This window comes from Spermophilus citellus, assembly GCF_964194105.1.
Source record: "Spermophilus citellus genome assembly, chromosome: 2".
Classification (NCBI taxonomy): domain Eukaryota; kingdom Metazoa; phylum Chordata; class Mammalia; order Rodentia; family Sciuridae; genus Spermophilus; species Spermophilus citellus.
In genome coordinates this window covers 141781901-141809562 of record NC_138183.1, presented here as the reverse complement: position 1 = coordinate 141809562, position 27662 = coordinate 141781901, and the positions used below count along the sequence as shown (strand labels likewise).

The following is a 27662-nucleotide window of genomic DNA, read 5'->3' as shown; positions in this document are numbered from 1 at the left end:
GCATTTCACTGCTCATTGTTACCTATTACCAAGCAACCAAATATTGTAGTCTCTGTAATTATAAAGAAGGAATTAGTTAATATCTTAACAATTTAGGTGAGCTTCTCTTTAGAATTTAGAATATTGGGCAATAGGGAGGGGGCATAATATTTGGAAGAGGATGAGGTAGGGCAACAATCTTGTGGAAAGGCAAAGGGAAGGCAAACAACAGAAATTTTGTCAAGTAGGACCCCAGACGCACTGCCTTGTTACATTATTATCTAGCTATTGTCACAATTAAATACTAGATTGTAATTACAACCAATGTCACCAAGGAGTTATACAGGCCCCTATGAATTCATATGTCAGAAGGCCTGGTTTTGGGCTGGGGTTGTGGCTCAGTGGGAGAGTGCTTGCCTTGCATGTGTGAGGCACTAGGTTTGATTCTCAGCACCACATATAAATAAATGATTAAAATAAAGGTCCATCAAAAACTAAAAATTAAAAAAAAAGAAGGCCTGATTGTTTCTGTTCAAAGAATCTGGAAGCAAAGTTAGAATTATGTAGCTGAAAGCAACTTCTCCATCTCAGAGACACAAAGAAAACTGTCAAAATTTATAGACATATTTTACAGCATATTTGTTGACATTTCCTATACTCCAACATAATAATTTTCTTCTGATACCAGAGCAGAGTCAACACCCTTTGAAAAAGTGGCAGTATATTGTTTCAACTGCATATCTTCCTGCTGTTTTCATCCCTGATTTTTGCTTTTTGGATTTATTTTATTTTATTTTATCTTTGGACATTTAAAAAACTTTATTCATAGGGCATCCAATATTCCACAGTTCCTTTTACTGTGATTTTTCAAATATATTACTCATCCCATCAATCCCTGAAGCATACTATTTAATCCTAATTCTTATATAACTCCAGCAAGGGAAAATTAAAATATTTTCAAAATAATTGCATAATATTCATTCATTCTTTTTTTTTTTGTGTGTGTGTGTGTGTGTGTGTGTGTGTGTGGTGCTGGGGATTGACTCAGACCCTTGGGTGTGCAAAGGAAGCACTCTAGAAACTGAGCTATATCGTTAACCTCTCCCTACCCATTCATTCTTAATAAGCCCTTAAGAACCTAGATGCCAAACCTGTACTAGGATATTATTCTTCCATATGGCTTAAACTGTTCTGTTTAATTTTTTATCATTTTAACATATAGATATGTCTTTAAAAGTTCACCCCAATGTAATTATAGGTGAACGACTCCATGTTGAAAGTGAAAGCAGTTTAGGTAATATATTTCCTTTAGAAATGTGTGAGGACTGTTATGGCAACAATACACTCACTTTTCTTAACTTTCTTAGTGGTTTATAATTTCCTTCTTGAAATTTGCAAACTTTTTGGTATATTTATTTTTTCTTTTTATTTTTTAATATTTTTTGCTTGCCAATGTCCCTTTATTTTGCTTATTTATATGCAGTGCTGAGAGTCAAACCCAGTATCTCACAGATGCAAGGAAAGTACTCTACTACTGAGCAATAACTCTAGCCCCTTTTGCTATATTTCTTGAACAAATGTTTTTTTCAATAATATGTGTTGGTATACAAATTGCATAATATTTGCTGTGCTTCAAGGTTTTCTTTTTTTCTTCTTCTTCTTTTTTTTTTTTTTTTTTTTTTTTTTTAGTAAGGGAGAAGTGACCCTCAGCATGAATTGAATATATGCTATCCTAGCACAAGCCAGCTCCTTCCACTATTTTCTTACCTTTGGAAATTGCAAATCAATTTTCCTATTTGTTCAGTCCAAAAACATTAGAGTAATCTCCCATTTTTTTCTCTTATTATCTACATCTTATGTATCAGTAAATCAGTAGATGTTGTCTCTCTCTCTCTCTCTCTCTCTCTCTCTCTCTCTGTCTTTGTGTTTGTGTGTGCCAGGGAACTACACCATTGAGCTTCCCAAAAGATTTTCCTAAATAAAAAACAAAAAAAAACTTTTTAATTTTGAGACAGGGTCTCATGAAGTTGCTGAGCCTGGCTTATGAACTTGTGATCCTCCTGCCTTCACTTCTTTAGTTTTTGGGATTACAGGCATGCACCATTGCACCTGGTAGTAGATGTTAAGTGATGATCCTCAAGATACAGCTTTAATTCTTCTTCCTCTCATAGCCTTTTTTGTATTCATCTTTGTCCGTGTCATTTTTGTCTTTCAGCCAATGCATATAATAATCTCCTATTTGTCCTCCCTTCTTCCAGATATATCCTATTATGTTTCATTAGCTAAAGATAAGCCAGGATGTTCACTTTCTTCTCTATTTCTTATCATGGGATATTTAGATGACAGCAAGTGCATGGTAGCAGGAGTGAGAATGTGCGAAGAATTCACCAAGATAAAGAAAGCAATTAAAAGGGTTAAATTGAGGAAAATACTCTGCGCCCTCACAGTGGGAGCAGTAACAAAGACATCTGCCTGCTGACTCAGAGGGCATCTAGCCTTATAAGCACTTAAGTTCTTTGTTTGCCTTTGATGGACTTTTTGTTAGGGGTGTTTTATGCTAAGCAAGGGTGATTGACAGAGTCTTGGGTCTTACCCATAATGCTTATTGTGTGTGTGTGTCAATGCTTGTTCCCAGGTTTTACATTAGATGCATGAGATACAATTAATATATATGATATCTTAAGTAGGGTATTCTTCCTTCTAGGTTACTATAGGTCAACCTTGGTGGTCTCTGCACTTGTTCCTTAGGATGGTTAGGCAATCTTTTTGAAAAACAGAATCTCATTGTTTACACTAGGGGGAAGTTAGTCTCTCTGATAACAGCAAAGGGGCAGGATAAAAGGAAGGTTCACAAGCTCACATCAGCTCTGCTAAATGAGGTGGTATTGAACCTGGGACAATCTATTCTGCTTCATTTATTTTCTTGAGCAATTTATAAGCAACAGAAAAGTTGCAAGAATAGAAGAATGAGCATCACTTGTATTCACTCATTAATATTTTGTCATATTGATTATATCATTCTCTCTCTCCATATGATAATTAATGAATAAAACGAACACATACACACACATCTATATGTAATCCTAGTTGTATTATCACAGAATGAGGTCCGAGATGGTCCCCCAGTGGAAAAAGAGGAACTCAGCTCAGCCCTGGCAGGTTCTCAACCTGAACCACAAAAATGAATTTCAGGATGCATCAAAAGAGGCACAAGAAGATATTTATTCAGGAAAGCAAAGAATAGTGCAGGGTACACTCTAATGAAATAGGAGTATGAGTGCTTGGAGACATATTTTGAGGATCTCAGACATTTTTCTTTTAAAAGAAACATTTTAAATGATGAGCATGACAAATTTAGCCTAGTGAGCTCCATTTCTTTGATCATAGAATCCATACCAGGCCATGGTTGACTTCTTAAAATCTTCAGGTTGATGCTATCTATTGAATATACAGCTCTTGGACTGTACCTATGTCATGGGTTTTTAACAACATCTCTCTTTCGTCTTCTTTAATCAGCCTAAAAATGCATTTTGTGAACTAACAAAGCATGTAGGCACTAATTAACTGGATTCATAGTATTCTAAAATTCATTAGATCTTTCAAGAAATCAGGTCTGGAGGTAAACAGGTCTGGGGGTGAAGGGGAGTGTGTTTAGGGAGGTTTTAGGTAAACCTAAAAGGTTACAGTCCCTCTATCCTTCCAACATACTTTTATTTCTTCTGTCATTCCTCAGTATTGTTTGAAAGATGGTTATACATCATGACACTTTGTCCTTAAATACTTCAGCATATATTTTCTAAGAATGAAGACATTCTTTTTTTTTTTAAAGAGAGAGTGAGAGGAGAGAGAGAGAGAGAGAGAATTTCTAATTTTTTTTTTATTTTTTAGTTCTCGGCGGACACAACATCTTTGTTGGTATGTGGTGCTGAGGATCGAACCCTACCGCTTGAGCCACATCCCCAGCCCAATGAAGACATTCTTATACAAGCACAAAACAACCATAGTATTCAGGAGGTTTAATATTGGTACAATTTTATTACAGAATATATAATCCATATTTAAATGTGATAAGTTTAACAATGGAGATTTAAGTTCTTTACTTTTTTTTGGTCTCAGATATTACCAGCATAACAATTATTTGTTATTTTCCATTTGTATGCATTAATCTAAAATTGTTTGTCAGATTTTTTTTCTTGTCTTATGATACTGGAATTTAAAAACAATCATAATTATGTCTTTTACAAATTAGCTCTCAGTTTGACTTCTTATTTTTTTCCTAAACATTAGATTCAGGTTAATATACCATACTAAGTTATGTTTTTGTACACTTAAACTTATACCAATGGGCAAGAGAGGCTAGGAAGGGTGAAAAAACAGTGGTTGTTTGGAGTAGGGGCAATAAAAAGAAGTGAAGTTACCCAAAGTAAACCATTTAGACATTTTAATGTTTAAATGCATTAAGTTGATATTGCACTTGAACTTGAAAATCAGTTACTCTTAAAAACAAGCAAAAATAAAAGATAAGAGAAAATGTATGTTTAAAATTACCATTTAAAATATGTTATTTTCTACACAGATCTGGAGAGCATCCACCATTCAAAACTTTTTTTAAGGCTTCCTTGACATCCTTGTTCCTAAGACTGTAGATGAGGGGGTTAAGCATGGGAATCACTGTGGTATAGAACACAGAGGCCACCTTCTCCTGAGTTCTGTCACTGGTAATTGGTTTAAAATACATGAAGATGATGGAGCCTTAGAAGATCCCAACAGCTGCAAGATGAGAGCTGCAGGTACTGAAGGCTTTGGACCTTCCCTCAGCTGAGTGTATATGCAGGATGCTGGAAAGGATGAAGGCATAAGAGATAAAGATGGCTAGAGCACATGCAAATACATTAAATGCAACCAAAACCATCAGTAAAAGCTCCTTGGTGTAGTCTCTTGAGCAAGATATACTCAGAAGAGGGAGGATGTCACAGAAGTAATGGGGGATGACGTTAGTTCCACAGAAGGAGCGGCTAGATATGTAGCTGGTATGAACCAAGGCCCCAAAGGCCCCCATCGAATACACACTGGTGACCAATAGCAGACAGACTCTGTGGGACATGGTGGCACTGTAGAGCAAGGGGTTACAGATGGCAACATAACGATCATATGCCATGGCGGTCAGCATGTAGGAGTCGTCAATGCCAAAGAAGCAGAATACAAAGAGCTGCACCATGCACTCGGGAAAGAACGTGAAATTCTTCTCTGACACAAAGTTCACTAACATCTTGGGGATTATGACAGAGCAGTAGCAGAGATCTATGAAGGACAAGTTACTGAGAAAGTAATACATGGGGGTGTGAAGCTGAGAGCTGATCCTGATTAAAATAACCAAGCCCAAGTTTCCCAGCACTGAGACCACGTAGATCAATAGAAACAGAAGGAAGAGAGGGAGCTGGAGTCCCGGGATATCTGTTAGTCCCTCAAGGACAAACACAGTTGCTGAGGAATCATTTCCTGTGCCCATTCTTCTCCCTATTGTTATAGGTAGAGTGGTACAAGGGGGCCGTTCTCACTGGACACACATTGTCATCTGGCAACATTTAGCAGTTTGAGAACTGAGGAATGACCTAATTTCCAACTTCCCCCAGATTTCATAATCTAAACCCAATAGGCTGTAATCTACTTTTTTTTTTCAAACTGTGCATTTTTTTAATTGGTTGTTCACAACATTACAAAGCTCTTGACATATCATATTTCATACATTAGACTGAAGTGGGTTATGAACCCCCAATTTTACCCCAAATGCAGATTGCAAAATCACATCGGTTACACATCCACAATTTTACATAATGCCCTATTAGTAATTGTTGTATTCTGCTACCTTTCCTATCCCCTACTATCCCCCCTCCCCTCCCCTCCCATCTTCTCTCTCTACCCCATCTACTGTAATTCATTTCTCTCCTTCTTTATTTTCCCATTCCCCTCACAACCTCTTATATGTAATTTTGTATAGCAATGAGGGTCTCCCTTCATTTCCATGCAATTTTCCTTTTCTCTCTCTTTCCCTCCCATCTTATGTCTCTGATTAATATTACTCTTTTCTTCCTACTCTTCCTCCCTGCTCTGTTCATAGTTGCTCTCATTATATCAATGAAGACATTTGGTATTTGTTTTTTAGGGATTGGCTAGCTTCACTAAGCATAATCTGCTCTAGTGCCGTCCATTTCCCTGCAAATTCTATGATTTTGTCATTTTTTATTGCTGCATAGTACTCCATTGTGTATAGATGCCACATTTTTTTTATCCATTCATCTATTGAGGGGCATCTGGGTTGGTTCCACAGTCTAGCTATTGTGAATTGTGCTGCTATGAACATCGATGTGGCAGTCAGTATCCCTGTAGCATACTCTATTGTAATCTACTTTTAATTTAATTCTTATTAAGATGGTGATGCTTCATTTAACTTCAGCTTTTATTACTCCCATATAATATTTACAAGAAGAACTCATTAAATCTCTACAAATAGAGCTCTAGTTGTTCATGTGAATGAAAAATAACTTCACAGAGCTGTTGTTCCATTTAGTTGGTTTTCTTTCTACAAAAATTCGTGTTCTTGGGCCTGGGGTTGTGGCTCAATGGTATTGTACTGGTCTGGCATGTGGGAGGCACTGGGTTCTATCCTCAGCACCACATAAAAAATTTAAAAAATAAATTAAACAAAGGTATTGTGTCCATATGTAAATAAACAATTTTGTTTTTAACTTGTGTTCTCTTCTGATATCTTAGAACTTGATGTCTTATTGATGCCCCTTGAGTTTCCCCTTTGACTTCAGCTTCTGTATCCAGCTCACTCAGTCCCCGCTGACTCTAGTCTCAAAGGGCTTTGCTCTCCTCCAAGCTTTCCACTTCTCCTTTGGGTTCCTGGTTTTGAATTTGCTGTTCCCTCTTCCTACTCATGTTATGATACAGATGTGAGAGGAGTGAAGCAGGCTGGGGATAAGGGATGAAGGCAGTGCTAGAAGAGCACTGTTATCATGTACTCAGAGACTGTGGAGAAAAAGAGCAGTAGCCAAGCAAGGGCCTGCAGTGATGGAGATCTCTCATGGGCCAGGCGAAGGTGAAGAACATGGTGTTCACTTCATTGCATCTTCAAAACAACCCAAGGTAGAGACAGAGCTGTTGTCTCCACTTCACAGATGTACTGAGTGAGAAACAGATTAAGTAAGCACTTGTTCTATGTCACAAAGCTTGAAAGTAATCTTATTTCATGATTTTACAGATGAGTTTATGTAAAATTTCTGAAGTCACCTGGTAAGCACAAGAGCCAGGATTTGCATCTAGTTAGTCTTATTTAAAAACCAATGTGCTCGGTAAAATATTTTTTTTCCATCTGAACCTTAATACTTGGTAACTTCTGCACAACTCCAGTTATTATGTTACTCATTACTATTAGTTCTAAATTAATTTCTTTTAATTTTTTTCCCTGAAGTTAGAAAATACCAGGGTAGTTTTATATACTTTTGAAGCATTGATAGCATTTTGTCCTCATGTAAAAATTAGATTGTTTTGTCCCTTCAATACCCTTAAGGTGGAAAAATCAGAAATGGAAGACATGTATGTGTGCACACACACATAGACACATGCACACACACATACACATGCTATCCTGCCCCTCAATTCCTACAATGTAGATGTATTATAAAATAATAACGACAAACTCTTTGGGGCATGGAAACTCTTTCTTTAGCTTTTCAATTATAAAAGTGATATAAAATAAAAACATGTCTGCTTTGAAAAGAATCAATGGAATAAAAAGAAAATAGACCTCTGGTTACTAAAAATAGGATAAAACATGACTGAACATACAAAGACTTGGTGGGGCATGAGTGACACTTTGGAGCAAGTACAAAGAAGGACTGTGAAAAATAATATTTGGGCAGTATGTGAGTGACCTTAATCTCTAACGTTTTTCAAAACAACTCCCTCTGGTCAAGCCAAGCTCAGCAGTGCTCCACAGATCTCCTTCTTTTCTCTCTGTTTTTTTTTTGCTCTTATTCCTGTGCCTGCTCCCATTTATACTTCCAGGCAACCATTCACCTTTCTCAGCTATGTAAGAAGTCTTGCTCTCCAGGTGAGTTTTCTGAGTACATGAAGTTTCTTTTGCTATGATCTCTTTCTTTGCTCAAAGCTACTTTGTAACTATTTAAGAACACATAGTTGTGTTTTTGTCATATGAAGTGGTAAAGAGCTCAGGTTTTAAAGTTGAATGAAACTGGATTCATTTTTAGGTAGCTTTGGCTTTGTGACCTTGAAGAGGTTTTTTTTTTTCCTGTTTAAACTTCAGTTTTCCTCATCTGCAAAAGAAAAATAATTTCTATCATATTTAATTTTTAAAATGGTTCATTTGTTTATTTATCCAAGCTGCTGAGACTCTTCTGTGTCCAGAAGATACATATTAAATGACACAAGTTCCTCCTCTCATAAAGCCTATGTTCTAATAGAGAAGATCAATAAAAGCACAAACATAGAATTTAGAGTCAACTAGTGAGGAAATATTATAAATAAAATAGCAATGTAAAAGGCACAGTTGGTAATTAGGGAGAGCAGTCTGGTGAGGACCCTACAGAGGTGATATTTGAGTTGCATTCCTGAATTCAGGATAGCGGTCTCCTTGTTTCAGTCAGGCTCAGAGAGCATGTGATTGGCATCTTTGAGGATCAGCCAGGAGACCAATGTGGTTGCAGCAGAGAGAACAAGGAGGAGAAGTATAATAGTGGAGCTTGGTCTTGGTGAAAAACTACAAATCTCATTCTAGGTGTGATGAGGTACTATTGGTGAATTTGCAGAAGTTAGAGTACTGTGTGCTGTGACTCATATTTCTCAAAGTCTCACACAGTCTTTGATTATTCTATTAAGATTATTCATTAAGAAGTCTCATAGGAATATATTCAGGAGTCACATAAACAAAATGTGCTCCATTTGTGAGAGGATTGCTTGAGTCAGAAATGGTGGAAATGTTAACCAAACATCTTTAACAAAGAAAACAAAGGCAGAGTAATCTGGTGGGGGTGGCACATGTTGAATATGGTGCTTGAGAAGAGTAGCAAGTTTTGGATCAACAATATGGGCTTAAGATGCCCAATAATGGTGTTAGACAAACAGGTTTTGGAGGTATTTCTATGCCTGTTATAAAGCCAAATGCATATGTTAAATAGAAAATTTGATATATAGGTCTAGAATTCAAGGGAGATGTGTATCTTGGACATGGTTTTTCTGAGTCATCAGTGCATATATGATATTTAAAACTATGAAACTAGAAGAGATCCCCCATGGACGCTGTTTGCGTGGGTACTTGGCAAGTCATCAATAAATTTTTAGCATTGCTATTTTTACTGTTATTATCAGAAATTGTGCTGGATAGAAGGATGTTTATAGCCTCTTCTTTGTTCTCTTTTCTATTCATTTTTTACTCTTTACCTTCTTGAATAACTCCCCACTGCTGTAGTTCCAGAGTAGTAATCCAACTGAGCATCTGTCATAGTGGATTAGAATCGTTGAATACAGAATCTGGGACCTAGTGGAGACCCTGTGCCTATTTGTTCTCTGTTCTATCTTCTTTCAACTTCTACCTATACATTGACTTCTGCACACTTCCTAATTCTTAATTTCTTACAAAATTCAAAGGGAGTAACTCATCCCAAGATACCAAAATTATTATATTTTCTTTCAATTCTTTGTCTTTGCTTTGGTTATGTTCTTAACATTTTTATGTTTGTTTTTTTAGACAGTTTTATATAACAATTGTTACAAATAAAGGAAAAGATTTAATACAGTAGCATGTTTCCAAGTTGATGTACTTCTAACAAATATTAAAACATATTCCTGTGTAGAGTATGTGTCATTAACAAACATGATTTGACATTATTTTGCTGGACAAGTTATTTGATACAAAGATTCTTTGACTTTTCCTAATAGAGTAAGAGCCAACCTCAAAGGATTTTTATCATTTGTGATGAAAAACATCTAACTTACTGAACACCCTGGCAGAGGTTTTTCATAAATAAGGGACAGAGGAACAGATAGAAAGATTATATGGAATAGAGCAAACAAAGACAATATCAGGGATGCCAGTTTTTCACTTTTCAGGCTAGCTTTCCAGACACTTCTGAATTCACTGTTGGGAAAACATAAAATGGGGAGAGCATAATTTTTTAACCCTGGATATAGTGGTTAATGAGATGGGCTAAAAGTCAGGAGCTTGAATTTTTATATATAGATTAACCAATTTTTTAGAGAAAGTGGATTAGTAGATTAATGTTAATATCCTTTTAGTAACAGATTTCTGATTTGGAGTAAGCATTATAATATTATGCTATTTAATGCATCTGAGAATGTAAATGTCAAAGTTCAATACAATAAGAGATATTAACAGGAATACACTTATAATAGGGAAGGAAGCCAAGAGTTTGAGATCAGGACAGTGTCCAAGTAAGTGGAAGGAGAAATAGTCTCTGCCAAGCAGTCTGTGCCCACCTGCCTGCCATGAAGCAGAGAGTGCCTGCCTGCTCAGTTTTGTCCATCAAGGACAAATACATAGTTCTATCAGCATAGATGAGAAGAATTTTTAACCATCTTTGGAAGTTCAATTTTAACCAATGTATTTTTTACCAAAGCCAGGTAGAACTTTCTGACTTACCTGAATATTGTCACTAGGGAAAGTGCTGCTGGTCCTCTATGAGTTTTTAACCCTAATTTCTCTCTCTCTCTCTCTCTCTCTCTCTATATATATATATATATATATATATAATTTTATATATATATATAATTATATATATATAATTTTATATATATATATATAATTTTATATATATATATAATTATATATATATAATTATATATATATATATAATTATATATATATAATTTTCACACACACACACATACATATGTAAATACACACACCCACGTGCATACTTGCACACATCCATAATACAATTTTCAAATAGTTTTATAATCAAATACTAAGATCTAAGTACCTTTAAGATCCTGGAAAAATAGTAGAAGTGACTCTGAATAAGAATTCAAGGACTATTAATGAAGAGAAGAGTTTAAGATCCGCCAAAACAGAGTAAGAAGAATGATTCCACAGACTTTTAGTTTTCTATTATTAAAGGAAAATTTTATTTGGATTTGTTTGAACCTCCTGAGATGATTGTGAGCCAATATTCCCTTTAGGGACTTCTCATCCCAGTAGTTAGATGCTATAGGGAAGGAAAAAATTACAAAAGTTTGTGTTTGTTGTCAATATAGCAGCATTCCTATTAATCCCTCAAGTATTTAAAACATAAGATAACAACATTTTCTCCTGAGTGTTAGGAAAATTGTCAACATATAAAAAATTAAATTACTTAATAAAAAAAACAAAAAGTACTTTCTACTTAGCATTTTAAATTTTCTGTAAATTAGCCCAAACTCACTTGATCTTCTCCAAATATAGGAGCAATTTATTTAATTGCTAACCCATCTGGCATTTTGGAATAATATGTGAAGAAAAAGAATAAGTGGCCAATTTCTTTTTTTGTAATGTGAATATAACCAGGTTCGGAGGCATTTTCTCAAAATGTTGTGTATCTATGGAAATTTTCCAGCTCTGGTCTCCTATGCAAATTTTTAGTTCAGAACTATTGTCAGACATTAACTTTTTTGCCAATCTAATACATTGTGAGTTGTCTTTTCCTTTATCAAAATGTTAAGAGCTCTATCAGGATACAATTGACACACAATAACCAGCATACTTAAGCAGTATGATTCTAGATAAATTTGGCATATGTATTTAGCCATAAACTACCCCCAAACTTAGAAAATGAACATATACACCCCCAAAAAACTTTCCTCATGCTCTGTGGTCCCTTGCTCTGAACCTTCTTTCACCCCTCCCTAGGCAATTGGGAATCCCCCCTTGTCACCTGCAGATATTTGCACTTTCAAGAATTTTGTATTTAGACAACCATACAGAATATACTTCTGCTTGCCTTTTTTAAATTTAGTACAGTACTTTGAAATTCACCCATATGCTTGCATGCATTGTGCCATCCAGTTGTGTTGGCAATACTCAGTTTGCTAAGATCAGTTGACCTTCAAAGTGTGGGCCTATTCTTGGGCAGCCCGATGTCTACAGCACTGTGTCTTCTTAAATCTAGATTTATAATGTACTTTGAATCCTGTCATGTAAATCCTCCAGTATTGTTTCTGTATCATAATTGCTTTTATCTTGTTCTAAGCTTTTTTTTTATTTCTTTGTGAACTCTAGTTTCAGCTTATCAAATTTGACAAAATGCCTGTTAGAATTTTAATTTGGATTGCATTGAATCCATAAATAAATTGGAGAAAGTTTTACATCTTAATAGTATTAAATCTTCTGATGTAAGAATGCAGTTTATCTAGGGTTTCTTTAATCAATAAGACTTTGCTATTTGTTTACAAGTCCTTACATGTCTTTCACTAGTTAAGGATTTCATATATTGTGATGCCTCCTAATTCACCCTTCTTGCTAAGAATTGCTTTGGCTATTCTGGGTCTCTTATTTTTCCAAATGAATTTCATGATTGCTTTTTCTAGTTCTATGAAGAATGTCATTGGGATTTTAATAGGAATTGCATTAAATTTGTATAACATTTTAGGTAGTGCCCATTTTGACAATATTAATTCTGCCTATCCAAGAGCATGGAAGATATTTCCATCTTCTAAGGTCTTCTTCAATTTATTTCTTTGGTGTTTTGTAGTTTTCATTGTAAAAGTCTTTTACTTCTCTTGTTAGATTGATTCCCAAGTAATTTATTTTTTTAGGCTATCATGAATAGGGTAGTTTTCCTAATTTCTCTTGTAGTGGCTTCATTGCTTGTGGGTATTGATTTTATATCCAGCTAATTTGCTGAATTCATTTATGAGTTCTAGAAGTTTTCTGTTGCAATTTTTTGGACCTTCTAAATATAGAATATGTCAGTGGCAAATAGTGATAATTTGAGTTCTTTTCCTATTCATGTCTCTTTAATTTATTTGGTCTGTCTGATTGCTCTGGATAAAGTTTCAAGGACTATGTTGAATTTAAGTGGTGAAAGAGGGTATCCCTGTCTTGTTCCACTTTTTGGAGGGAATGCCATTTAGAATGATGTTGGCCTTGGGTTTAGCATATATAGTTTTACAAAGTTGAAGTATTTTCTATTATTCCTAGTTTTTCTAGTGGTTTGAACATGAAGAGGTGCTGTTTTTTTTTTTCCAAATGCTTTTTGCATCTGTTGAGATAATCATATTATTCTTGTCTTTAAGTCTATTGATATGATATGATGTATTATGTTTACTGATTTTTTTTGTATATTGCATCCCTAGGATGAACCTCACTTGATCATGGTACACTATATTTTAAATATGTTTTTGTATGCTATTTGCGAGCATTTTATTGAGAATTTTTGTATCTATGTTTACCAGGAATATTGGTCTGAAGTTTTCTTTCCTTGATGTGTCTTTATTGGTTTTGGTATCAGGGTGACACTAGTCTCATAGAATGAGTTTGGAAGGTTTCCCTCCTTTTCTAGTTCATAGAATAATTTAAGGAGTATTGGTAATAATTATTCTTTGAAGGTCTTATAAACTCAGCTGAAAATCTATCTGGTCCTGAGCTTTTCTTTGTTGTTAGGCTTTTGATGGCATCTTCAATTTCATTGCTTGAAATTGATCTGTTTAAATTGTGTATATCATCCTGATTCAATTTGAATAAATCACATGTCTCTATAAATTTGTTGATGTCTTTGAGATTTTCTATTTTATTGGAGTATAAATTTTCAAAATAGCTTTTAATTATCTTCTGCATTTCAATAGTGTCTGTCATGATATTTCCTTTTCATCACGAATTTTAGTGATTTGAATTTTCTTTCTCCTTCTCTTTGTTAGCATGGCTAAGGTTTTATCAATTTTATTTATTTTTCCCAAGAACCAATTTTTCATTTTGTTAATTTTTTCAGTTGTTTCTTTTGTTTGAATTTCATTGATTTCTGCCCTGATTTTAATTATTTTCAGTCTTCTACTACTTTTGGTATTGATTTGTTCTTCTTTTTCTAGGGCTTTCAGATGCAATGTTAAGTCATTTATTTGTTGACTTTTTATTCCTTTAATGAATGAGCTCAATGCAATAAACTTTCATCTTAGCACTGCCTTCGTAGTGTCCCGGAGATTTTAATATGTTGCATTGGTATTCTCTTTTACCTCTAAGAATTTTTTTTTATCTCTTACCTGATGCCATGTGCTATCTATTGTTCATTCAATAGCATATTATTTAGTCTCTAGGTGTTGGAGTAGCTTTTTTTAAAAAAAAATTATCATTGATTTCTAATTTCATTTCATTAGGATCTGATAAAATGCAGGGTATGATCTCTACTTTTTTTTTTATATTTGCTGAGAGTTGCTTTGTGGCATAACATTTGGTCTATTTTAGAGAAGGGTCCATGTGCTGCTGTGAAAAAAGTGTATTTGCTCAATTATGGATGAAATACTCTATATATGCCCATTGTCTAAATCACTGATTGTATTATTTAGTTCATAGTTTCTTTTTTTTAGTTTTTGTTTGGAAAATCCAGTGGTGAGAGAGATTGTTAAAGTCACCCAATATTATTATGTTGTGGTCTCTTTGATTTTTGAAATTGAGAGGGTTTGTTTGATGGATAGAGATCCTCCATTATTTGGGGCATAAATATTTATTATTGTTACACCTTGTTGATGTATGATTCTCTTAAGCAGTATAAACTGTCCTCCTTTATCCCTTCTAACTAACTTTTATTTGAAGTCCACTTTGTCTGATAAGATGATGAAAACCCCTATTATGCAGGACTGTTTATGCAGTTCATGTGAGTGGTATGTTTTTTCCGAACCTTTCACCTTCAGTCTGTGGATATCTTTCCCTACGAGATGAATCTCTTGAAGACAGCATATTCTTGGGTCTTCTTTTACAATCCAATCTGTCAGTCTGTGTCTTTTAATTCATGAGTTTAGGTCATTCGCATTTAAGTTATTATTAAAATATGATTTGCATTCCCAGACATTTTGGTTTATTTTTGGTTTTTAACTTACTTGGCTTCTCCTTTGATTGGCTTTTCCTTTAGTGTAGTTCCACCCTTTGCTGATTTTCATTGCTGTGTTTCATTTCCTCCTCGTGAAATATTTTGCTGAGAATAATATAGTGCAGGATTTCTTGCTGTAAATTCTTTTAGCTTTTGTTTATCATGGAAAGTTTTTATTTCATCTTCAAATCCAAAGATTAATTTTGCCATATACAAAATTCTCAGTTGGCATCCATTTTCTTTAAGAGCTTGATATATGTCATTTCAGGATCTCCTGGCATTGAGGGTCTGGGCTGAGAAATCTGCCAAAATCAGAATTGGTTTTCCACTATATGTAATTTGATTTTTTTCTCTTGTAGCTTTATTCTGTATGCTAATAATTCTCATTATAATATGCTTTGATGTGGGTCTGCTGTACTTTTGTACATTTGGTGTCATTTATGCCTCTGGTAGTTGATTTTCCATTTCATTTTTTAGATATGAGAAATTTTCTGATATTATGTCTTTAAAAAATTGTGCATTCCTTTGGTTTGTATCTCTACACCTTTGTCTGTTTTAATAAATCATAAATTTGGTCTTTCATTTATTCTATATTTCTTGAGAGTTCTGTTCATAATTTTCTACCATCTTCTCTGTGTGGTTGACTTTATTTTCAAAAGTATATATTTTTTTCCTCATTGTGTGAGGTTCTGTTTTCTAAGTGGCCTATTTTCTGGTGATACTTTCTATTGAAATTTTAATTTGGTTTATTGTTTCCTTGATTTTGAGGATTTCTACTTGATTCCTTTTAAAAATCTCTACATCTTTATTGAAATAAATTTTCACTTCCTGCATTTTCTCTCAGATGCCATTCATTTTTTTTAGATAATTAGCCTATCTATGTATTGTCCAAATTCCTTTTCTGACATTTCATCTACTGTGTCGTCTATGGATTCTGTTGTTGGAACATCTTGGTTTGTTTAAGGTTCTTTGTTGCCTTGTTTTTTCATGTTGTTTTTGTGTCTTCCCATCTAGCTGTATGAATCTGAGGCAGTACAGTTTCTATGCTGTAGGCTTATAGTGTCCATGAAGGTTTCCAGCCTCACCTGTAAGGGGAAGACCAATATTAACAGGACCCAAGCAAACAATATACAACTTTAAAACAAAAAGCTCCTATTAAGGCATCAACAGTTTTGTTGCAATAAACAGAAATGATGTGTTCAATTATTCTCTACAGCATAAGTAGTAAATTTGCTAAAAGGGTTTGCTGTTTCTAACCACGGACAAGAGGAAACAGTAGTATAAGATGAGAAGATTATGAGGTAGATGCTACAGGTTAAAATTTATAGTAAGAGTGAGGGAGTAATTAATACAGGTTGGCTGTTAGTATGAGAGAAGTAAGAGAGAGAATCCAGGGAGACAGGTGAGAGATAGATGAGAGAAAAAATACACAAAGATTTTTTTAAATGTAAAAATATAAGGATACACAACAAAACTGTGATATACTATCCATACATCCTATTCCTCAATAAATTGATGAATGAAAAATATTTAGATTTAAAGTTGGTAGAGATGTGAGAGAAGGCAAAAGAAAAAAAAAGGAAAGTCTCAATGGAAAATTAATGGCAGCTTCCGTTGGCTTTGAAAATTTTTCTCAGCTTCCCTTCTCCACTGATAGGTGGGGTTGTCTGAAGTTTGATGTTAGCTCCAGTCTGGTGGGTGCTGGACTGGTTGGGTGGGTGAGCTCATAGCAAGATTCTCTTATACCCTCTTACAGTCTTTCCACTCATTGTGACCATCCCCTTCCTTTCCTTTGCACTTTAGGACTCACTGAGCTGGAGAGAGCTGAGTTTTCTCCTGTTTCTCCAATTGAGCTGTCCCTGGGGAACTGCGCCTGGTCTCAGGCTTTCCACAGGCTTGCTAGACCCAGTCTGGCCCACAAAAGCCCAGCTGCAATCTGACAGACCTGGGCTTCAGATTCCCCAGTCTCTGCCATGCTGGGGTTCCAAGAGCTAAATGTCATTTCAACTTTCAGGGAGACCACCAGGGATCACTTACATAAAGGTGTGACCCTGCAAAGAGGCAGCCAGATGGCAACCACTAGAATACCCAGCAAAAAGACCTCAGATGCAACCAGACCTGCATGTAAACCAACGATGTGTCTCTGGACCCTGGCTGGTGTCTCCAGATTGAGGTAGCTATGCCCCAAGATTGAGGTGGCTGTGCCCCAGTAGCGGTGGTGGTGGCAAACCTAGGGCCTTGGCTGGTGGCTCAAGATGGCAGCAGCCACATGTAACTAAACCTGTGGAAACTGTGACAGTGGTCTTCCAGGCAGCAGGGGACAGCAGGCAGCAGGTGATCTGCTGGTGGTCTGCAGGTTGTCTGCAGGCTAACAGCAGACCATTGGCTGCTGGATATTATCAGGAGATCGGCAGGCAAGAGGCAAGCAAATGGGCAAATGGTGGATGATAGGCAACTGTCAGCAAGTGAGCTGTGTTCAAAAGGCAGGCAACATGTTGGTAGATGGTGGGCGATCTTGGTGGATGAATGAGGGATAAACAGCAAGGAATCAGTAGGTAGCGAAGGCTGCCTTGCATAGAAACAATATTTCCTCTGCTTGAATCCTGAGTCATTGAGAGACAAAGAATGCACCCTCCCTCCAGTCCACCATCTTGGATCCCCCTCATTCACACTTTGTTATGAATAAAGGTGTTGTAAACACTCTCTAACAAATATTTTGTGAACATGTTTTAGTTTCTCTTAGGAAAAATAAATACCACATAATCTAATATATGGAATCTGAAAGTTGATCTCATAGAAGTTGAAAGAGTTGAATGGTGGTTACCAGATGCTGAAAGAGGAGCAAAGGACAGGGGAGAGGTTCAACAACAGGTACAAAATTGCTGTTAGATAGAAGGGAGAATACTGCTGTACAGCAGGTGATTATAGCAGTAATGCACTGTACATTTAAAAAACCTAGAAGAAAGGATTTAAACACTATAGAATGTATACACATCTAAAAATTTCATGTTACCCAATAATATGCCCAATTTTTATGATTTTATTAATCAGTTAAAATGAAGATAATAAATAGCCACTTTAAAAAGTTAGATGTAAGAAAAATACCTAGATGTGCAATTTCTGAGCAAAAAGTTGGCTCATTTAGTTTTATTTAAAAAGTTAATACTTGCAACATGATTTTATGTAGTTCCACATTTCCATGAGCAATATATATATGTGTGTTTGTTACTCCACATTCTCTCTCTCTTATTATTTTCTGATGCTACAAATTGAATCCAGGGCTTTGTGCATGCTAAGTGCCCTCCCACTGAGTTTCATCTCCATTATTTCTTAGTATCTTTAATATTGTTTCCAGACTTTAAAGTTTTGCCATTCTAATGATTGTAAAGAGTTAATGTGACTGGACCCATATCTTTAAACACTTACTCTGATATATCTTTTCTGAATTATATCTGTTACAGCTAAAATATCAATGATGCATTTGTCTCCCCCTAATTTGTATTACAGCCAACCAGAAATGCCTTGAGTTTACTGGGCAAAGGTGATTTCTTCTCTCCAGATGACCTCTCATTGGCTACCTTAGCTTCTTCAACTCATTGAGTTTTTATAGATGGCAATATGGCATAATTTTAAGAGACAAGACCTTTTCCTGAGTTTCACTGAAATGATATTAACTGAGTAGTACTGACCATTCATATGTCATTTCTAAACAAACTTAGAAAATGTACTTTGTTATTAATACTAAATATAATATATCATACATGGTTGTCATTAAAGTAGAAGCATAGAGACCATGGATTTTGGAATGAGACAAATTTCTGGACAATTACAAGCTCAATAACTAACAAAAGGTATAATTTTTAGCATATCTCTGAATTATTTTATTTTACTTCTTTAGTAACTTAAGTATTTCCTTGGTGATACCTTTATTTATTTCCAAATACAGTCAAGTTTAAACTAGACAGTCAACTTATTAATATAATTTCACATTTATTCCTGTGCTTATTTTTTCTTTGTGTTAAATTGATTCCTATCAAAAATATCATTGTTTTGTTTTCCTCAGGTTTTCTTTGATGTCGTTTTCTTTTAATATCTTATTTTATGTAGTACTGAGGATCAAACCCAGTGCCTCACACATGCTAGGTGAGCACTCTGCCTCTGAGCCACAAACCCAGCCCCTGATGTCATTATTGTATTGCAGCAAATGAGGGCCTGGGTGTTGTGTTATTCCTCCTTTGCCTTCTTCTTTTGTTACTAAAGCTTTGCTCCTCTCCCTCTTTACAACAGGCAAATTTTGACTAAATTTCAAATACATGTGGTATTACCATAAGCTGAGTAATCCCAACTGTTGTATGTGCATGTGTGTGTGTGCGTGCATGCGTGCGTGCGTGTGTATTTGAAGACAAAAGTTGTTTCCAGCATTTTAGTAAGTTTGGATGAGAACTATTACATGTGGGTAAACAGATTTATTATAAGAAACAGAATGTTGTTCAATTGTTTTATCCTTGCATGTTACAGAGGTATAAAATAAAGCACTACATGCATATGTTAAAATATTCCGGTATCTTAAATTATACTAAAATTTGTGAGCACCTACATTATGCAAAGCATTACATTAAGCACTTTAGATAAATAATTCTATATGATAGCATGCAACTGGAAATGTCTTACATTGCTGAATAGGAATGTAAAATGGTGAAAATCACTTTGAGAAACAGTCTGTTTCTTGTAAAGTTGTAAAGATGACAGAATAATGTCACTCTTAAATATTTACCCAAGAAAAATTAAAACACATGTCTTTACAAAGACTTATCAATGTACAGGATAGTTGTGTTCATAACAGTAAAAAATAAGAACCTGGAAACAAATGAAATATCAATCAACAAATAAACAAATTGTATTATGCCTAGGGATGTTATATTCCTTCACAATAAAAAGTAAGGGACTTTGAACACATAAAAAAAACCACAGTTGAATGGCAAAATAATTATGCTAAGTGAAAAAATGTTGACTTCTAAGAGTTCATATTGCAGATCCTGTTCTTTTCAAATTACAGAAACATAAGCACAAATATATAGTGACATAAGGAGATCCTTGTTGCCTGGACTCAGGGTCTTTGGGGATTGACATCAGGGGAGCATGAACAAATTTTTACCCTTATTGAAGTATTCTATATTTGATATCAGTGGCCAGGACAATAAACACTTTTAAAATTTCCTGAGTCTTATTAAAAATGAATTACTACTTTGCCTAAAATGTAGAAATCGTAAACAAAATCTTCTAGGTTAAAACACTTCCCTACCTGAACTTTATGGTTCAGCTGTTATATAGCTTGAAACCTTGTTAAATTTGTGTGTTTTATTTTTGATAGTTTCTTAGTAGATTTCATAAAATTTTCCACATAAATGTTTACATTGTGTATAAATAAAGATTACTGTATTTTTTCCTTTTCACTGTGAATGACTCTTATTTACTTTTCTGGACTTTTGTTCTGCCTAGAGTATTTAGCACCTGTTGGATGGATCTAACTAGAGCAAACATTTTTGCTTTGTTGTCCATCTTAGGTAGAAAATACATCAGCCATAGTTCTGTCAAGAGATAGAAACCTCATAATGATTTGAACAAAGTTTAAAATAAATATTTTTTGGAGTGAAAGTGGAATAGTAGAGATTTAACTCTTCAGCATGTAAGAATTCTAAAGAACATAAGCATAATTTAGTAAGATTTAGCATTAAGGAAGAGAATGAATATAATGGTCTGTGAGAGTTCTGGTGTAAAGAAGAGAATTCCCCTCCATGGGAAGTTTCTATTTAGAACTAAGGCAAATACTTAAATCTAATAAAAAAGTCAGGATTGGTGTATATCAAAAAGAATGCAGTTAATGGAGACCTGTTATTGTCATAAGGAGCAAGACAAGAGTGTGATTACAAAAATTCATTTTTCTCTAAGGCATATGGTGTCATGTACAGTAATAGACAAAATTGAAAAAGCATCTTCTGCAGAGTTTTTGTTTTAGTTAGGGATACAGTCAGTAAGCAATATGAAATATACAACATATTGCCTATTAATAGCCCATATTATGAATCAAAGATGTAGTAAGATAAGTGGGAAAAGCCTGATGAAGTGAATGGCTATATTTTAATACTATAGTCATGGAAATCACCTTTGTGACTGTGGCATTTGAGTGTTAAAATACTGGAGACATACAGCTGGGTGCACACCTATAATCCCAGAGGCTTGCAAGGCTGAGGGAGGGGGGTGGCAACTTTGAGATCAGCCTCAGCACATTAGCAAGGCTCTAAGCAACTTATCAAGACCCTATCTCAAGATAAAAATAAAATAAAATAAAAGGGCTGGGGTATGGCTCAAAGGTAAAGTGCCCCTATATTCAATTTCTGGTACAAACAAAAACCACACACAAAAACCCCTGAATTTGTAGTATTTAAACCCATGTCAACTATCACATAATGAGAATTTTCCATATCATTATAAAGTTTTTTTTTTTTCAGAGACATGAAGGTGCTAGCCATGAAAACATTGACAAAACACCCAAAATGTCATATTTATTAAATTTCTGGAGTGCCTACAATAAGATGAATGTGCATTTTACTTTCATGTCATCTAGAAAGGGAAAAATAATACAAGGGGGAGAAATGAATTACAGTAGAGGGGGTAGAGAGAGAAGAGGGGAGGGGAGGGGAGGGGAGGGGGGATAGCAGAGGATAGGAAAGGCAGCAGAATACAACAGACACGAGTATGTCAATTTGTAAATCAGTGGAAGTGTAACTGATGTGACTCTGCAATTTGTATACGGGGTAAAAATGGGAGTTCATAACCCACTTGAATCAAAGTGTGAAATATGATATATCAAGAACTATGTAATGTTTTGAACAACCAATAAAAAAAAAAGAAAATGATATTTGAACTGAGTTTGGAATAAAAATAATCTTGTCCAGTTGAAGACTTTGAAAATGACATCCAAGTAAGAGAAAATAAATGGCAAAGAACTTCAGAAAACTGAGCAGAAAAGAGTGTTCTTCCTCCAATACATGCATTGGCTCACCACCCTGACAAGAGGGTCAAATCCGTGCTCTAGCTGATTCAGTCTGGCAGATTCCTTGACTGATCTTTGATCCAGAAAAGGAACCAAAAGGATAAAAGGCTTGCATCTAATTCTGTTTCTTTCTTTTTCTTCTTCTTCCTCTTCTTCCTCCTTTCCTCCTTCCTCCTCCTCATCTTCCTCCTTCTTCTTCTACCTATCATCCCCTACTTTTTCATCACCTCTTTCCTTTTCTTCACCCCCTTCTTTTCCTATCACTCCTTACTCACAGTTTTTTCTTTCCATCACATTGCAGTCTGGACTATAATCACAGTTTCCCATGCCAAGCCTCCTAGAATAAAGATGAAAGGCAGGCCAGGGGGAGGGCATTGAAGCCAAAGCCTCTGAATAAGAAAAGCCTCCAAACCACACTTCCATAGCAATTTGGACTTTGCATTAACCCTTGGCTGAGCCAAGGGATACAAAACCCAATTCAAATTTTCTAATACTGAAAAACAACAAAATCTGTTACCCCTTCATGGACTCTTCCTATATATCTATATTCTCTCTTTTAAAAATGATTTTATTTGTTCTTTTTAGTTTTACAGGTCAGTAGAATGTATTTTGTCATATTATACATACAACATTCTCTTTCATTTACTATTACAGAAAGAATTTGTAGGTGATAAAGCCACTGGTGCACTGATTCATCCATAAGAGACCCAACATTGGTCCTACTCAAAGGTCCTTTCCTTTAGATAACTTCTTGATGTTTCTGGAGTCACAGGATGCCATATGAAATCATGTGCATAAAACTCTCTCATTTTTTTTTGAGCAACTCCTAGACCATCAGATGAGACATGTGAGGGAATAATAGAACTATCATGCAGTGAAGATGAAGAACTGCTAGAGTATGGAGGATGAAAAGAGAAACAGGATGCAGGAACCAAATAATAAGAGAGGAAAAGAAAAGAAAGTTTAGCATACTTTGCCAAGTGGGAAGAGATATTCCTTTCTAAGGTAAAACAGTCCATTAGTTATATGACCTTGAGTATTGTCTCTATGTCTCTAGGTCTAGCTTCATCTGTAAAAGGAGGCAGTAATAATAACTGTATTCCACATTGCACAAAAGGAAACACCTTCTGTAGACACTGTTGCCATTAGAATGTTAGTTACTAATCCACTATTACTTGTCAGGAAGGAAGGCCACTTGCTGTAGCACCTTCCTCAGAGAATATTTTACTTCCTTGTTTCTCAGGCTATAAATCAAAGGATTCAGCATGGGGGTGACCAAGTTGTTCAGGACCTGAACAGTTGCATTAAGCCAGGGGTTGGGAGTGGGCTGCAGGTAGATGAGGACCACTGGCATGAAGGAGAGGAGGATGGCCGTGAGGTGGGCACTGCAGGTGGAGAAGGCTCGGCGGCGGCCTTCCGTAGATCGAATTTGAAGAATGGAGTGGACAATGCAGCTGTAGGAGGTGAGGATGAGGAGGAAGCAGCTGAGGGGCATGAGGCCAACACTGATGAACCCCACCATCTCCAGGGCTGAGGTGTCCGCACAAGCCAGCTTCAGCATCACTGGGATGTCACAGAAGTAGTAGTCCACCTCATTGGGACCACAGTAGGGCAGCTGGAAGGTGAGAGTGGTCAGAAAGGTGGCCTGAATGCAGCCAAAAAATGAGGTCCCTGCAGCCAAGATGGCACACACTCTGTGGCTCATGATTATGGTGTAGCATAGAGGGAAACATATGGCAACAAAGCGGTCGTAGGCCATCACTGTGTACAGAAAACACTCAGTGCAGCCCAGAAAATGGTAGAAGAAGAGCTGGGACACGCAGCCCCCATAGGAGATGGCTCTGCTGTTCCCTGACAGGTAGAACAGCATCTTGGGAGAACTCACAGAAGGGAAAAATATGTCAAAAATAGATAGCTTGCACAGGAAGAAGTACATGGGGGTGTGAAGCCGAGTGGAGGAGATAATTGCCAGCAAGATTAGCAGGTTCCCCATGAGGGTGAAGACATAAAAGGACAAAAACAGGACAAAAAGCATGGTCTCCAGGTCCTCTGTGTGTGGGATGCCCAGCAGGACAAACTCAGTCACGACTGAGAGATTCCTCATCTTTGTCAGAATATTGAATTTCAAAACAGATGACAGTACTTCCAAGTGTACACAGTGGTGTCAAACAAGAAGATCTCTGATGGATGTGTTGGTTTCATGTTTTAACAATCTACCTTCCTTTTTAGGGGAAGATCTACATAAAATATAAAGACAATAAAATCCCTGACTATAATCTAGCACTTTTCATTTTAGCCAATTTGTATTAAAGTCACATAGTCAATATGTCTCACAGATTGTAATTAAAACTTTAGACAAAATAATATAAAATGTTTTCCCAAGAACTCCAAAAAGTAAACAGAAAAAGTCAGACTGAGAATAAGAGAAAAAACATAATGCAAGGCATAATGCAAGGGTTTTTTTTTTTTTTTTTTTTTTTTTTGTCTTTCCCTGCTTTACTCCTGTGATTTTGAGTACAAGAAGAACTAAAATTATAGAATAGTATTGGATGCCAAAATTCCGATAATTAACCCATTGTTTTGGGAACCTGATAAAGAGGTCTTTATGAGGGACTCCATGTTTCACTTAATGTCATACCAGGAGTCCTAGTCAATAACAAGAAAGAAAACCAAAAGGCAGAAGTAACAAGTATTTCTATTTGTGTTCACAAACAACATTTATCCTCTACATAATAAAACTCTAAGGATCTACAAGAGTTAACGAGGTCACAGGATGCAAAATTAATATAAATAACAAGCTGAATTTCCATATGTTAGTAAACAAAAAAAATAGAAATTAAAATTCAAACAAATAGTGCCATTTATATTAGCACAAAATGTATAGTGTGAAATATAGTGAATTATGTGTAGGATCAGTATTTTGAAAATAAAATGTTTATGAATACAATCAAAGAAAACATATATAAATGGAGAAAAAAAAAGTATTTATGGGTTGGATGACTCAAAGTTGTTAAGAAATGAGTTCTTTCCAAACAAATCTATATATTCAATGCAATCTCAATCACAACCCCACTTTTTTCCAGATATTAAGTTGATTCTAAAGTTCATATTTAAATTAAAAGACTTAAAATAGAAAACAATTTTGAGAAACAAAGTTGGAAGGCTCACGTGACCACATTTTAAAACATGTTGATTAATGTTAATTAATCAAGATAATGTGATACTGGTGAAGGCAGAGACTTGGAACTCAGTAGAACAAAATGAGGAACCCAGGAAGAGACCTATAAATGTGCAGTCATTGATTTTTGACATATTATGCAAAGGCCAGTAAATGGAGAAGTCTTTTTAGCACCAGTTCTGGATCATTTGAACACTGCTACAGAAAAGCAAAACATAAAGATAACAAAACACAATGATTCTAGAATTCTATACCTAATGCCTTACATAAAAATCTTACAGAGATCATGGATTTCCGTGAAAAATTTGATAGTATGCTATTGCTGGAAACAAATGAAACAATATCTTTGTGACATGGGTATTCATAAAGATTTCTTATATATCAAAAATACAATCTATGCATTTTTATAAAGTTTTGATAAATTTTGATAAATTAAAATTTTCTGTCAAAACCAGTTAGATGCAATGGGAAATCCTGGGAAGAATCATGGCACCAAAAGAACAAAACAAGACAGAACAAAAAAGTTATATGGGAAATAATGATGTTAAAATAGGTTTTTATATATGAATAATTGTAATAATGCTAATTTCCCAACTAATAAAAGAGCTTAAGTTATATGAAATCTTACCATTAAGGGTGCTGGGTACTGAATATATGGGAGCTTTACTATTTTTGAAAATTTAAGTCTAAAATTGATTCAATATTTAATTTTAAAAATTGAAATCATTTGTGAGAGTCACAGGAGAATTAAAAGAAAATTACTCAAAAATATTTACAACTTGGGCATATGACAAAGTATTCAAAATATCTTTAAAAAAAAAACTATTCAAACTTAATACAAATCAAACACTTTCTCCCCTCAAGTAAATTGGAAAATAATTGGAGCACTTAATCAAAAAGACATATAAATGGCAAATAAATGCATGAGAAAATATTCAAAATCGTTAGTCAAAGGAAATGCAAATTAAATACAAGGAGTGACACTTACATCTATTATAATGGGGGGGGAAACCAAACTGGCAAAATGAAGTGTTACAAAAACATGGAATAGCAGGACTTCTACTTCCATGTGTTTATGCAGTGAGTTTATCCAAATTTTTACATGAAAACCTGTGTGTTAGACATAAAGTCTGTGATTCTCTTACTTTCTAAGTCCTATCCAAGGATTATTTTCAAAGAACTAAAAATCTAGCAGCTTGCAACATGTGGATGTCAGTACCTCAGTGAATAAGAGGCAAAAGAAGTGAGGGAAAAACATAAGCACATTGTCCACAGGGAACATGGTGGGATTTCTGTAGTACTATGAAAGGAAACCCAAGCTACATGCTCTGGTTCCCAAGAGAGCAAAGTGCCCAGCCTCAGAAATAGATTTGTGTTTGTGTAGGAAGGTGTCCAGGACATGTATTATCCAGATTGCACTCAACTGTTCCCTCTGGATCACATCCTTCAGATCCTTCTGTCAATCTCTCATGTTTCAGTCATTGGTAGTTCAGAGGGAGCAACCAGAGTAAAATCATCTGCACTGCCTTCCAAATAAAATAATAGTGAGATGCGCTGAAATGAGAAACACTTACATCCCTTTCCAGTCAGCTCTCCTGGAGAATGGACTCCAACCAAGATTTAAAGGCTTTTTGTTCAGTGTTTTTTGTTGTTGTTGTTTTTTTGTTTTTTGGGTTTTTTTTTTTTTTTTGGTTATCTCTTCCATGTTTAAGTCTTTCATGATAATACTTCAATATCACCACTTCAATTATATAAACATTAAGGGATTTAGTAAATAATAAACAATAATTTAATTGTTAAATAATAATGTGTCCTTCTAGCAAATATACCTTGAAAACAACACTAATAAACTAAGTACATTCAATGGTAGATTATAAAATAATAAAACAGTGTTAAACCACCCCATTTGTAAAAACAAAACAAAACAATGTAAATAACAGTTAATGTTGATTGAACATTAGCAAGTTCCTGTGATTTTTTTTAAGTTCAGTAGTTTCTTTTTTTCCCCTTAATTAAGTTTCAAACAACTTTTTTAGTTAAGAGTATAAATTAAAACACTGAGAGCTTTAGTGACTTGATCATTCAGTCAGAATGTGTCTGATGTAGAATTAAAACCCAGGTTCCATTCCAGAGCCAGTCCTTCTAACCCTTCTGCTGTCAGAGCTCCCATTGGGTATTTTATTTATAGAAGAAAGACATGACAGTTGACCTTAAATACCTGAAAAGCTTCTGTATATTTTTATTGTGTATTTCTCTATGGTAAATAACCAGTAAAAGCCTGTAAAACTGATACAAACTTAGATTTCGCTGAAATACTGAAAGAAAAAAAAATCAGTGAAATAGGTTGCCTTGTTAA

The 27662-nt window shown here is 35.2% G+C and overlaps 1 protein-coding gene and 1 pseudogene across 2 annotated transcripts; both read right to left on the bottom strand.

Annotated features, from left to right (window-relative positions):
* Positions 1–4540: 4540 nt before the first annotated feature.
* LOC308641618 (olfactory receptor 8D1-like) lies at positions 4541–5488 on the bottom strand (annotated as a pseudogene). Its single transcript has one exon. The product of its transcript is annotated as an olfactory receptor 8D1-like (transcript).
* A 17811-nt stretch (positions 5489–23299) lies between these two features.
* On the bottom strand, positions 23300–24232 carry LOC308635887 (olfactory receptor 10D1B-like; the record flags this gene model as incomplete). Its single annotated transcript, XM_081270728.1, has 1 exon — positions 23300–24232. The coding sequence occupies one exon, from the start codon at positions 24230–24232 to the stop codon at positions 23300–23302; it is 933 nt and encodes a 310-aa protein (XP_081126854.1).
* Positions 24233–27662: the final 3430 nt, after the last annotated feature.